The sequence below is a fragment of the Chroicocephalus ridibundus genome, chromosome 29, assembly GCF_963924245.1.
Source record: "Chroicocephalus ridibundus chromosome 29, bChrRid1.1, whole genome shotgun sequence".
Lineage (NCBI taxonomy): Eukaryota > Metazoa > Chordata > Aves > Charadriiformes > Laridae > Chroicocephalus > Chroicocephalus ridibundus.
In genome coordinates, this window is record NC_086312.1 from 779,869 (window position 1) to 793,136 (window position 13,268).

A 13,268-nucleotide genomic window follows, 5' to 3' on the forward strand; every position below is an offset into this window, starting at 1 on the left:
GGGATTAGGGTACAGGCAGGGGACTAAGGGTACGGGCAGGGATGGGGGTGCAGGCAGGGGATTGGGGGGGTACGAGCAGGGATTGGGGTGTGGGCAGGGGATTGGGGGGGACATGGACAGGGATGGGGGGGTGCAGGCAAGGATTGGGGGGATGCAGGCAGGGGATTAAGGGTGCAGGCAGGGGATTGGGGGGGGTACAGACAGGGATGGGGGGTGCAGGCAGGGGACTGGGGGAGTACGGGCAGGGATTGGGGGGGTACTGGCAGGGGATTGGGGGTGCAGGCAGGGGTTAGGGGTACAGGCAGGGGATTGGGGGGTACAGGCAGGGATGAGGGGGTGCGGGCAGGGGATTAGGGGTGCAGGCAGGGGACTGGGGGGTGCAGGCAGGGGATTAGGGGTGCAGGCAGGGGACTGGGGGGGTGCAGGCAGGGATGGGGGGGTACTGGCAGGGGATTGGGGGTGCAGGCAGGGGTTAGGGGTACAGGCAGGGGATTGGGGGGGTACAGGCAGGGATGAGGGGGTGCGGGCAGGGGATTAGGGGTGCAGGCAGGGGACTGGGGGGGTGCAGGCAGGGATGAGGGGGTGCGGGCAGGGGATGAGGGGGTGAGGGCAGGGGATTAGGGGTGCAGGCAGGGGACTGGGGGGGGTGCAGGCAGGGATAGGGGTGCAGGCAGGGGATTAGGGGTGCAGGCAGGGGACTGGGGGGGTGCAGGCAGGGATGAGGGGGTGCGGGCAGGGGATTAGGGGTGCAAGCAAGGGACTGGGGGGTGCAGGCAGGGGATTAGGGGTGCAGGCAGGGGACTGGGGGGGTGCAGGCAGGGGATTAGGGGTGCAGGCAGGGGACTGGGGGGGTGCAGGCAGGGATGGGGGGTGCAGGCAGGGATGTGGCAGGGGCTGGGGGCGGGGCTGGAGCCGCGCTGGGGGGAGGGGGCTGGAACCAGGGACAAGGGGGGGGTGGGGGGATGGGGGACGGAGGGGGGAGGGGCTCGAGGAGGGAGGTGTTGGGGGGGCCCCGAGCGAGGGGGGGGGGGGGGAGGGGGTGTCCCCCACTTCTTGCGTTTCCCCCCCCCTTCCCCTGTGCCAGAGCATCGTCCCCGAGCGGGGCCTGGCAGCGCCTGGCACCGTCGCTCGCGCCACGGCGTGACACCGGCACACGCCGCGCCACGGCACAGCGTGACACGCCGTGACACGCCATGGCAGGGCGTGATCCACCATGGCAGGGGATGACACGCCGCGGCACGGCAGAGCACGGCGCGGCAGGGCGGAGAGCGGCACGCCACGACACGCCACGGCACGGCACGCCGCGGTGAGGCCTGCTCCGGTGCCGGCTGGGCCTTGGCGTGGGCAGGTGACGCGGGGCGTGGGCCGAGGCAGGGGGTGACACGGGGACGGGGACGGGGGCAGGGACACCCGGCACGGTGTGGGCTGCGGGGGGGGCGCGTTGGCGGGCACAGGGGCTGCACCCCAGGCGTGCCCGCATGCGTGTCATACATGTGTCTGCGTGTACATGCCATGCACGTCTGCATGCACATGGTACAAACCCCGGCGTGCACATGCAACATGTGTCTGCATGCGTGTCATACGTGTATCTGCACGCACACGCGATGCACGTCTGCATGCACGTGATTCACACACCAGTGTGCACATGCAACATGTGTCTGCATGCGTGTCATACGTGTATCTGCACGCACACGCGATGCACGTCTGCATGCACGTGATTCACACCCCGGCGTGCACATGCAACATGTGTCTGCATGCGCGTCATACGTGTATCTGCACGCACACGCGATGCACGTCTGCATGCACGTGATTCACACACCGGCGTGCACATGCAACATGTGTCTGCATGCGTGTCATACGTGTATCTGCACGCACACGCGATGCACGTCTGCATGCACGTGATTCACACCCCGGCGTGCACATGCAACATGTGTCTGCATGCGCGTCATACGTGTATCTGCACGCACACGCGATGCACGTCTGCATGCATGTGATTCACACACCGGCGTGCACGTGCAACACACGACTTCATGCTTGTCATACATGTATCTGCATGCACACGTGATGCATGTCTGCATGCACATGATACGCACACCGGCGTGCACGTGCAACACACGCCTGCATGCATGCCATGGATAGAGCTCCACGCAGTGCATGTCTGCACGGATGCGATACACACATCGGCATGCACATGCAACACGCCTGCATGCATGTCATACATATATCTGCAGGGACATGATACACGCACTGGCATGCACATGCAACACATGCCTGCATGCACATGGTACGCACAGTGGGGTGCATATGCAAAACACGCCTGCGTGCACGTCATACATATCTCTGCATGCACACGCGATGCATGTCTGCATGGACATGGCACACAGCCCGGCGCGCACATGCAACATGTGTCTGCGTGCATGTCATACATGTGTCTGCGTGCATGTCATACATGTATCTGCATGCACGCACGATGCACGCCTGCATGCATGTGGTGCACACCCCGGCGTGCACGTGCAACACATGCATGTCATACATATAGCTGCACGCACACGCAGTGCACATCCGCATGGATGGGACATACACCCCGACATGCACATGCAACACATCTGCATGCGTGTCACACGTGTATCGGCATGTACATGCCATGGATGTCTGCAGGGACGTTACACACACTGGCATGCACATGCAACACACACCTGCATGCATGTCATAGATACCTCAGCATGCACACGCGGTGCGTGTCTGCGTGCACGTGGTACACCACCGTACACATCCGTGTGCCTGCCTGTGCATGCACATGCGATGCACAGGATATACACGCCTACATGCGCACGGTGCACGATACCCACGCCAGCACGCACACGCGGTGCACGCGTGCATGCACACACCAGGTACACAATACCCACACCGGCAGCACACACAATGCACGCATGGATGGCACACACCGTGCACATGAGACCCTTGCCAACACGCAGATGCAATGCGTGTGTGCATGCACGTGATGCACGCACCATGCTCACGAGACCCGCGCCAGCACACACACGCAATGCACGCGTGCATGCACGTGATGCTCATGGCAATGCACATGATATACACGCTTCAACGCACACGCAATGCACACGAGACCCATGCCAGCATGCACACAGAATGCATGCATGCGCTCAATGCACATGCCATGCACACATGGATGCACATGATACTCACGCCATGCACATGAGACCCACGCCAGCACACGCACGCAATGCACGCGTGCATGCCCATGATGCACATGCCAATGCATGCGCTATACGTGCCTCTATGCACACGAGCCCCACGCCAGCATGCACACAGAATGCATACATGCATGCGCACGCTGCACGTGCCATGCACACACCACCCACGCTGGCATGCACATGCAATGCACGCGTGAATGCGCAATACACACGCCATGCACATGATACCCACACCAGGAGGCCCGGGCAATGCACGTGTGCATGCCCACACCATGCACATGATAGACGCGCTTCCGTACACACGAGACCCATGCCACCGTGCACACGCTGTGCATGTGTATGATGCACACGACACACGTGCAATGCACGCATGCGTGCACATGATGCACACGAGACGCACGCCAGCATGTACATGCAATGCGTGCCCGCATGCACATGATGCACACGCCATGCACACAATGCACACGCCATGCACATGGTGCACACGAGACCCACGCCAGCACGCACATGCAATGCGTGCGTGCATGCACACGATGCGCACACGATGCACATGCGACCCACGCCAGCACGCACATGCAATGTGTGCCTGCATGCACAAGAAGCAATGTGTGCCAGCAAGCACACGCAATGCATGCCTGCATGCACATGCTGCACATGCCATGCACATGGTGCACATGCCATGCACATGGTGCACACGAGACCCACGCCAGCACGCACACACTAATGCGTGCCTGCATGCACACGATGCGCACACGATGCACATGCGACCCACGCCAGCACGCACGTGCAATGTGTGCCTGCATGCACACGATGCACACACGATGCACATGCGACCCACGCCAGCACGCACATGCAATGTGTGCCTGCATGCACATGATGTGCACACGAGACCCACGCCAGCATGCACATGCAATGCGTGCCTGCATGCACATGATGCACATGCTGCACATGCCATGCACACGATGCACACACCATGCACATGGTGCACACGAGACCCACGCCAGCACGCACATGCAATGCGTGCCTGCATGCACATGATGTGCACACGAGACCCACGCCAGCATGCACATGCAATGCGTGCCTGCATGCACATGATGCACATGCTGCACATGCCATGCACATGGTGCACACGCCATGCACATGATGCACACGAGACCCACGCCAGCACGCACACACTGATGCGTGCCTGCATGCACACGATGCGCACACGATGCACATGCGACCCACGCCAGCACGCACGTGCAATGCGTGCCTGCATGCACATGATGCACACGCCATGCACATGCTGCACATGCCATGCACATGCTGCACATGCCATGCACATGCTGCACACGCCATACACATGATGCACACGAGGCCCACGCCAGCACGCACACGCCATGCATGCCTGCATGCACACGATGCACACACGACCCACGCCAGCACGCACACGCGTGTGCTGCACACTCCCATGCACACGCGTGGCTACAGGTGGCCCCAATCCCCCCCCCCACCCCCCCCAGCCCGTGGCCGTCCCCTGCCTGTCCCCAGGTGGGTGCGGGGGTGGGGACACGGGGGTGGGGACGCCACGGAGGAGGGAGGGGGGGGACAAGGAGGGGGGGGGTGTTGGGGACAGCTGGTCCCGGTCTGTCGCTGCTCCCACGCAGGAGCGGTGCCTCCCCCGCGGCGCAGCTGCTGCTGGCGACGGGCTGGAACGGGACCGGGGCGGGGGGGGGGGACGGACACCGGGCACGGGGGGGGTGGGGGGTGTCTGTGAAGGACCGAGCATGGGTTGGGGGGGGCCGATCCGGACATGGCGGGGGTGGGGGGGCCCGATGCAGGAAGGTTGGGGGGGGGAGGGGGGGTCCTGAGCAGCGCCGAGCACCGGGGGGGACGGGGGGGGGCCCATCCAGGTCCGGGGGGAGCGGTGTCTGTGAAGGACTGAGCACGGCGCGGGGCGGGCGGGGGGGCCCGATCCCGACACGGGGTGGGGGTGGGGGGGGTCTCTGAAGGACCGAGCACCGGGGGAGTGCGGGGGGCGATGCGTCCATGGTGGGGGGGGGGGGGTCCGATCCGGGAAGGTTTTTGGGGAAGGTGGGGGGGGGGGGGATGTCCTGAGCAGCGCCGAGCATGGGGGGGACCCGATCCGGACATGGCGGGGGGGGGGGTCTGTGAAGGACCGAGCACGGGGTGGGAGGGGGCCCCGATCCTGGCACCGGTTGGGGGGGGGGGTCTGTGAAGGACCGAGCACGGAGTGGGAGGGGGCCCCGATCCCGGCACCGGTGGGGGGGGGGGGTCCGATCCGGGAAGGTTTTGCGGAGGGGGGGGGTGGGGGGGGGGGTCCTGTGCAGCGCCGAGCACCGGGCGGGGGCGGACGGAGCCTCGGGAGGCTCAGCCGGGGGCGGGGGGAGGAGCAGCCCCGCGGTACCGGCGCCGTCCTCGCCTTCGTGAGCGGCGGCGGCAGAGCTGCCTTCATCCCCATCCTCCTTCTCCTCTTCATCCCCATCCTCCTCATCCCCATCCTCCTCCTCCTCCTCCGCTTAAACCCCATCCTCTCCGTCCTCCTCTTCCTCCCCATCCTCCTCCTCTTCATCTCCATCTTCCTCTCCTTCGTCTCTGTCCTCCTCCTCCTCCTCTTCCTCCCCATCCTCCTCTTCCTTCTCCTCTCCCTCCCCATCCTCCTCCTCCTCTCCATCCTCCTCTTCATCTCCATCCTCCTCCTCTTCGTCTCTATCCTCCCCATCCTCCTCTCCATCCTCCTCCTCTCCATCCTCCTCTTCATCTCCATCCTCCTCTTCTTCGTCTCTGTCCTCTTCCTCCTCCCCTTCCTCCTCATCCTCCCCTTCCTCCCCATCCTCCCCTTCCTCCCCATCCTCCTCTTCCTCCCCCAGCGGAGCCAGCGTCCCATGGGACCCCCCGGCCCGGCCGCCCGGCTGCTGCCCCCGCTCATCCTGGCGCTCGCAGGTAAAGGTGGTGGTTGGGGGGGGGGGAACAGTGTCAGGGGGGGCCCCGGACGCCTGGGTCCCTCCGGGATCGCGGGGGGGGGACGGGACGGGACACCGGGGACCCGAGACCCACCGTGCTGGGAAGCGGGAGGGTGGTCTCCGGGCACCCCAGAGACCCTTAATTATAAGGGGAGGGGGGGGGCGCCCCTGGGGACCCCCCCAGACACCAGGGACCTCTAATTGGGATGGGGGGAAGCCTGGACATCTGGGTCCCTTCATGGGGGGAGCTGGTAGTTATGGGGGGGGGGGGGGGCTGGACCCCCAGAGAACCCCCAGCACCTGGGACCCAGCATGACGGGGAGCGGGAACGGGGGGGGGACGATGACACCCAGGGACCCCCAACACCAGGGACTTTTAATGCTGGGGGGGCTGGGGGGGGGGGTTTGGACCCCCAGGGGCGTGGATGCCTGGGTTCCTTATTTTGGGGGGTGGGGGGGTGGACCCCAAGGACCCAAGACACCAGGGACCCTTAGTGCCGGGGGGGGGACGACACATGGGGGGACCCTTAATGCCTGGGGGGGACACAGAGGGACCCACAGGACCCTGGACATCTGGGTCCCCTATTTCGGGGGGGGGGTGGGGGGGAGATGGACCTCAGGGACCCTTAGTGCTGGGGGGGGACACGAAGGAACCCCCAAGACCCCGGACGCCTGGGTCCCCTCCCTGGATTGGTGCGGGGGGGGGGGGGGGTGTCTCAGCACTGGGCTTACTGGGCTGGGCCCCCCCGCAACCGGATTGGGGGGGGTCCCCAGGGTGGGGGGGTGCCGGTGCTGAGCCGGCGGCGGGTGGGGGGGGGGGCTCTCGCAGGGGTCGCCCGGGGCACGTTCACGGTGGGGGCCTGGCCACGGGTGGCCGTGGTGCCCTTCGGGGGCTCGGTGGCCATCAACTGCAGCCGCAGCGCCTGCCCGGGGGGCAACGCCACGCTGGGGCTGGACACCCCCTTGGCCGTCACCTTGGGGGCCGGGGGGGGCCGTTGGCAAAGCTTCCGCCTCCTCAACGTCTCCCAATGGAGCCCCGGCACCGCCACCTGCTACGGTCGCTGCGGTGACACCCAAGTCAACGCCAGCGCCGGCATCCTCGTCTACCGTGAGTGCCGGGGGGTTGAGGCGGGGGGGGGACACCATGGTGGCACCGGGGGGACGCGGTTGATGGGTGGGTGGCCCCTTCCAGGGTTGCCGGAGCGGGTGGTGCTGGAGCCGGTGGCGGCGGTGGCGGTGGGGGAGAGCCGGAACCTGACGTGCCGGGTGGTGGAGGTGGCTCCGGTGGGGAACCTGACGGTGACGTTACGGCGAGGGGCCGAAACGCTGCGGACGGAGAGTTTCGGGGCCGCCGAGGGCAGCGCCACCGTGGCCGTCACTCACCTGCTGACCGTCGGCCCCGGGGACCACGGGCAGGACGTCACCTGCCACGCCGAGCTGTCCCTGCGGCCACACGGGCCGCTCTTCGCCCGCGCCGCCGTCCCCGTCAAGCTCTCGGTGTTCGGTGAGTCCTCGCGGCACGGCCGGGCGCGGGGGCTGCTGCCCCAGGGGGAGGAGACAGGGAGCAGCACCACCGTGGCCCTGGCCCTGGCCCCATCCCATCCCATCCCCATCCCGTCCCAGCACCATCCCATCTCATCCCATCCCCATCCCCACCCCATCCCGTCCTGTCCCATCCCGTTCCATCCATCCCATCCCATCCCCATCCCATCCCGTCCTGTCCCATCCCCATTCCCATCCCATCCCCATCCCATCCCTATCCCCATCCCATCCCACCCCACTCCACTCCTGTCCCAAATCCAATCCCATGCCGACACCATCCCCATCCCCACCCCATCCCCATCCAAACCCAACCCCATCCCATTCCCATCCCACCCCATTCCCATCCCATCCCATTCCCATCCCATCCTGTCCCATCCCACCCCATCCCATCCCCACCCCATCCGCATCCCATCCCGTCCCATCCCACCCCATTCCACCCCATTCCCATCCCATCCCGTCCCGTCCCCATCCCATCCCATCCTATCCCATCCCAATTCCCATCCCATCCCCATCCCCAATCCCATCCCAATTCCAATCCCATCCCCATCCCATCCCACCCCACTCCACTCCCATCCCAAATCCAATCCCATGCCGATACCATCCCCATCCCCACCCCATCCCCATCCAAACCCATTCCCATCCTGTCCCATCCCCATCCCCTCCCCATCCAAGCGGGTGACCCTGGTGACGCCGTGTCCCCGCAGCCCTCCCGAACCCCCGCAGCTCCGGGCCCCCGCCCTCCTGGAGGCCGGCACCGCCGCCAACGCCAGCTGCCGCCTCACCGGCGCCTTCCCCGCCGGCGACGTCCGCTTCGCCGTCACCCTGGCAGAGCAGAGCCTCAACGTCACCGTCACGGCGGCCGGGGACGTCCTCACCGCTGTCACCACCCTGGCACCCGCCGCCCCGGGGCCCCAGGAGCTGAGCTGCACCGCCGCGGTGGCCACGGCGGCGCGGACGGCACGGAGGCAGCTCCACGTCTACCGTAAGGCGCCAGGGGGGCGGCGGTGGGGGGGGGATAACCGGCTCCCGTGCCGGAATTCCGGCGGACCCACCGCACCTTCCTGCAGGCTTCCCGCTGCCCGTCGTGGAGCTGAGCCCGGCGTCGGCACCGGCGGGCAGCGAGGTGACGGTGACGTGCCGCGCCGGGGTCACCGACCCTCCCGCCGTCCGGCTGCAGCTCCGCGATGCCGACGGCGGGGTCCTGGCCGAGGGACCGGAATCCCCGCTGGAACTGCGGTTGGTGGCCCGGCGGGAAGATGACGGGCGGCAATTTGGGTGCCGGGCCAGCCTGGCCATCGGCGACGGTGCGGTGACAAAGGACACGGAAGCCCGGCTCGCCGTGCTCTGTGAGTGCCGCGCCGGAGGGGTCGGGTTGTACCCGCGGCAACCGGCACGGGCTGCTCCCGGCGTTCCCGGTGTATCCCTCCGTCTTTTCCAGACATGCCCGAAATGGCGGCAAGCGACTGTCCCGCCAACCGCACGTGGCTCCGGGGACGCGGGAAACGTTGTCCTGCCGCGCCGCCGGCAACCCCGCGCCCACCGTGGTCTGCGGTAGGAACGGCGTCACCGTCAGCACCGGGGAGCCCGAATTGGTCACCCGGTCCCGAGCTGGCACCTACCTCTGCAATGCCACCAACGCCTTGGGGACACGGAGCCGGCAGGTCACCGTCCGCGTGGAGTGTGAGTGGTGCCGCCATCACCCGCCGCGGCCACACCGCGGCACCGGCGCTAACCGGGACCCCCTTTTTTTCTCCCCCCCCTCCCAAAGATGAGGCCCACCCTGACGGAGAGGGGGTGCCCGGCGCATCGCACCTGGGTGGAGGGGGAGCGGCGGGAACTGGGGTGTCGCGCCGACGAGACCCCCCCCCCAGCACCCGCTGCGCCCGCGACGGCGCTGCCACCCGCGGCCGGGGCAGCCGGGCCGTCAGCCGCGCCGACGCCGGCCGCTACCTCTGCCGGGCCACCAACAAGCACGGCTCGGCCGTCCGCAGCGTCCTGGTCACCGTCGAGTGTGAGTGGCCCCCGGGGGCGGGCGGGTGCGGAACGGGGATCTGGTGGTGCCGGGGTGGGACGGGATCTGCAGTGCCAGGGATGGCAGGGTGGGACAGGGATTTGGTGATGCCGGGGTCAGGATGGGGGTCTGGTGATGCCAGGGATGGGATAGGGATCTGGTGGAGCCAGGGAAGGGATGGGGATCTGGTGGTGCCGGGGATGGGATGGGGATCTGCTGGTCCAGGGATGCCAGGGTGGGACAGGGATGCTGGGGTCAGGATGGGGTCTGGTGATGCCAGGGTGGGACAGGGATCTGTGGTGCCGGGGATGCCAGAGTCGGGATGGAATCTGCTGGTGCCAGGGATGGGACAGGGATCTGGTAGTGCCAGGGATGGGATGGGGATCCAGTGGTCCAGGGCTGCGAGAGGGATCTGGTGGTGCCAGGGATGCTGGGGTCAGGATGGGGATCTGGTGATGCCAGGGGTGGGACAGGATTGGTGATGCCAGGAATGGGATCGAGATCCAGTGGTCCAGGGCTGCGTCAGGGATCTGGTGGTGCCAGGGATGCCGGGGTGAGAACAGGGATCTGCAATGCCAGGGATGGAACAGGGATCTGGTAATGCCGGGGTCAGGATGGGGTTCTGGTGATGCCAGGGTGGGACAGGATCTGGCAGTGCCGGGGATGCCACGGTCAGGATGGAGATCTGACCATGCCGGGGGATGCCAGGGATGGGCTGGGGATGCCGTAGCCACACTGGGGATCCCGAAATTGTGCCAGGATGCCATGGCCAGGGATGCCATGTCTGTGCCAGGCACAGCATGACCGTGCCGGGGATGACATGACCGTGCCGGGGATGCCATGGCCGGGGATGCCATGACCGTGCCGGGGATGCCATGACCGTGCCGGGGATGCCATGTCCATACGAGCCCAGTGGGGACCCTGGCTGCCTTTGTGCCGATCCCATCGGCACCGTGTGGGGAGCAGGGGGGGTGGCGGTTGCTTCCTGCCCCTCATCTTGGGTTGTGGCAGTGGGTGGGGGACACCTGGCACCCGTCACCACCCCCCCCCCACCCCGCCCCATGCCACGTCCCTCCCGGTTGGCAGACGAGCCCAGCATCGCGGAGACGGCTGCCCGGCGCGGCGGCTGTGGGTGGAAGGACGCCGGCGGAGCTGGCCTGCGCCGCCAGCGGCAACCCCCCACCCCGCGTCACCTGTGACAAGCTGGGGGACAACCAGGACCCCCCCCGGTGAGCCCCAACGTCACTCGCGCCCACGCCGGCACCTACCAGTGCCGGGCCACCAACACCCACGGCTCGGCCCTCCGCAACGTCACCGTCGCCGTCGAGTGTGAGTGTGGGGAGCGGCGGAAAAAAGGGGCGTTTGGGTTATTTTTAAGTGCCGGGGGTTGGTGGTGCGTGTGTGTGTGTGGATTTTTGGGTGACGGCGGGGGCGTTTTTGGGTGACGGTGGGTGCCGTCACGGTGCAGACAGCCCCGCCGCCGTGACCCTGCGGGTTGTCCCCTCCGCAACGTCTCGCGGGGGTCCAGCTTCAGCGTGGAGTGTCGCGCCGAGGGGCTGCCCCCCCCCACCTACGGCTGGGCGCTGCCCCCCGCCCCCAACCTCGCTTCGCCCCCGACAACCGCTCGGTGGCCGTGGCCGCTGCCGCCGCCGCCAACCGGGGCCTTTACACCTGCACCGCCAGCAACCGGCACGGCCGGCGGGCCGGCAGCGTCATGGTGCGGGTGGACGGTGAGCTGGAGGAGGGGGGGAATGGGGAAAAATGGCGGGGGGGGAATGGAAAAAAATGGGGAAAAAAAGGGGGGGGGAAGGGGGAAAAATGAGGGGAAAATGGGGGGGTATAAAGGGAAAATGGGGGAAAAAAGGGAGGGAAAAGGAGGGGGGGAAGGTGGGGAAGGGGGAGGGAAAGGGTGGGAAAAATGGGGGGGAGAAAGGGGGGGGAAGGGGGAAAAGGGGGCGAAAATGAGGGGAAAATGGGGGGTAAAAAGGGAAAATGGGGGGGAAGGGGGAGGAAGGGAAGGGGGGGAAAAAAGGGGGAAAAAAGGCAAAAAATTGAAAATATGGGAAAATGGAAAAAAGAAAGAGAGAAAAAAGAAAGAAAAAAGAGAAGAAAAAAAAGAGAGAAAAAGAAAGAAAAAAGAGAGAAAAAGAAAGAAAAAAGAGAGAAAAAAGAAAGAAAAAAGAGAGAAAAAAGAGAGAAAAAAGAGAGAAAAAGAAAGAAAAAGAAGAAAAAAGAAAGAAAAAAAAGAAAAAAGAAAGAAAAAAGAAAGAAAAAAGAAAGGAGAAACAGAAAAAAAGAAAAAAGAAAAAAGAAAAAAGAAAAAAAGAAAAAAAGAAAAAAGAAAAAAGAAAGGAGAAACAGAAAAAAGAAAAAAAAAAAAGAAAAAGAAAAAAGAAAAAAGAAAAAAGAAAAAGAAAAAAGAAAAAAGAAAAAAAGAAAAAAAGAAAAAAAGAAAAAAAGAAAGAAAAAAGAAAAAAGAAAAAAGAAAAAAGAAAAAAAGAAAAAAGAAAAAAAGAAGAAAAAAGAAAAAAAAGAAAAAAGAAAAAGAAAAAAGAAAAAAGAAAAAAGAAAAAAAAAGAAAAAGAAAAAAGAAAAGAAAAAGAAAAAAGAAAAAGAAAAAGAAGAAAAAGAAGAAAAAGAGAAAAAAGAGAAAAAAGAAGAAAAAGAGAAAAAAGAAGAAAAAAAGAAAAAAGAAAAAAAGAAAAAAAGAAAAAGAAAAAAAGAAAAAAAGAAAAAAAAGAAAAAGAAAGAAAAAAAAGAAAAAAAGAAAAAGAAAAAGAAAAAGAGGAAAAAGAAAGAGAAAAAAGAAAAAAGAGAAAAAAAGGGGGCGAAAAGGGGGGGGAAGCGGGGGGGGAAGGGGGTTTTCCGTCACCGCCGCGCGGTCACCGTGCCCTTGTCCCCCGCAGAGAGCCGGCTGGCCCTGGTGGCCTCGCTGGGCTCGCTGGGGGCGGCGGCGGCGCTGGGGGCGGCGGCGGCGGGGGGGTATTACCTGAAGACTCGGGCCTGCAAGAAGGGGGAGTACAACGTGCGGGACGCCGAGGGCTCCTCCGACGCCGCCCGCCTCCACCGCCAGCGCCGGGAGCGCGGCGACGTCTTCGGCATCCAGCTCTCCCCGCCCTGACCGCGACGGCCCCACCGGGAAACGCTCCCCCCGGCCCGGCCCGGCCCGACCCGGGCGGGGGCGGGGGGAAGGTCTGGAAGTTGCGGGGGGGGGGTTGCCGGCCCGGCCGCCGTGGGGCTTTTAGTTGGTTTTTTGGGGTTTTTTTTGGGGTTTTTTTTTTTCTAAGGTTTTTTGGTGCTGCGCCGAGGGCGGCACGGCCGTGACTCAGGGCGGGGGGGGGATGCTCGGGGGGGGGATGCTCGGGGGGGGGATGCTCGGGGGGGGGGGAATGCTCGGGGGGGGGGATGCTCGGGGGGGGGGATGCTCGCGGGGGGGGATGCTCGCGGGGGGGGGATGCTCCGGGGGGGGGATGCTCCGGGGGGGGGATGCTCCGGGGGGGGGATGCTCGGGGGGGGCCGCGGCCGCCGGCGCTTCCCGGGT

General features: G+C 64.4%; 1 protein-coding gene across 1 annotated transcript; it reads left to right on the top strand.

Annotated features, from left to right (window-relative positions):
• Positions 1-1,030: 1,030 nt before the first annotated feature.
• ICAM5 (intercellular adhesion molecule 5) lies at positions 1,031-13,072 on the top strand. Its single transcript, XM_063319004.1, is given in 18 exon segments — positions 1,031-1,306; positions 6,083-6,155; positions 7,004-7,282; positions 7,367-7,682; positions 8,421-8,698; positions 8,784-9,062; positions 9,155-9,202; positions 9,205-9,400; positions 9,490-9,569; positions 9,572-9,727; positions 10,814-10,831; positions 10,834-10,866; positions 10,869-10,955; positions 10,958-11,056; positions 11,196-11,231; positions 11,234-11,326; positions 11,329-11,457; positions 12,634-13,072. Coding segments are annotated over 18 exon segments (2,508 nt in total). The 5' UTR covers positions 1,031-1,213; the 3' UTR covers positions 12,849-13,072.
• Positions 13,073-13,268: the final 196 nt, after the last annotated feature.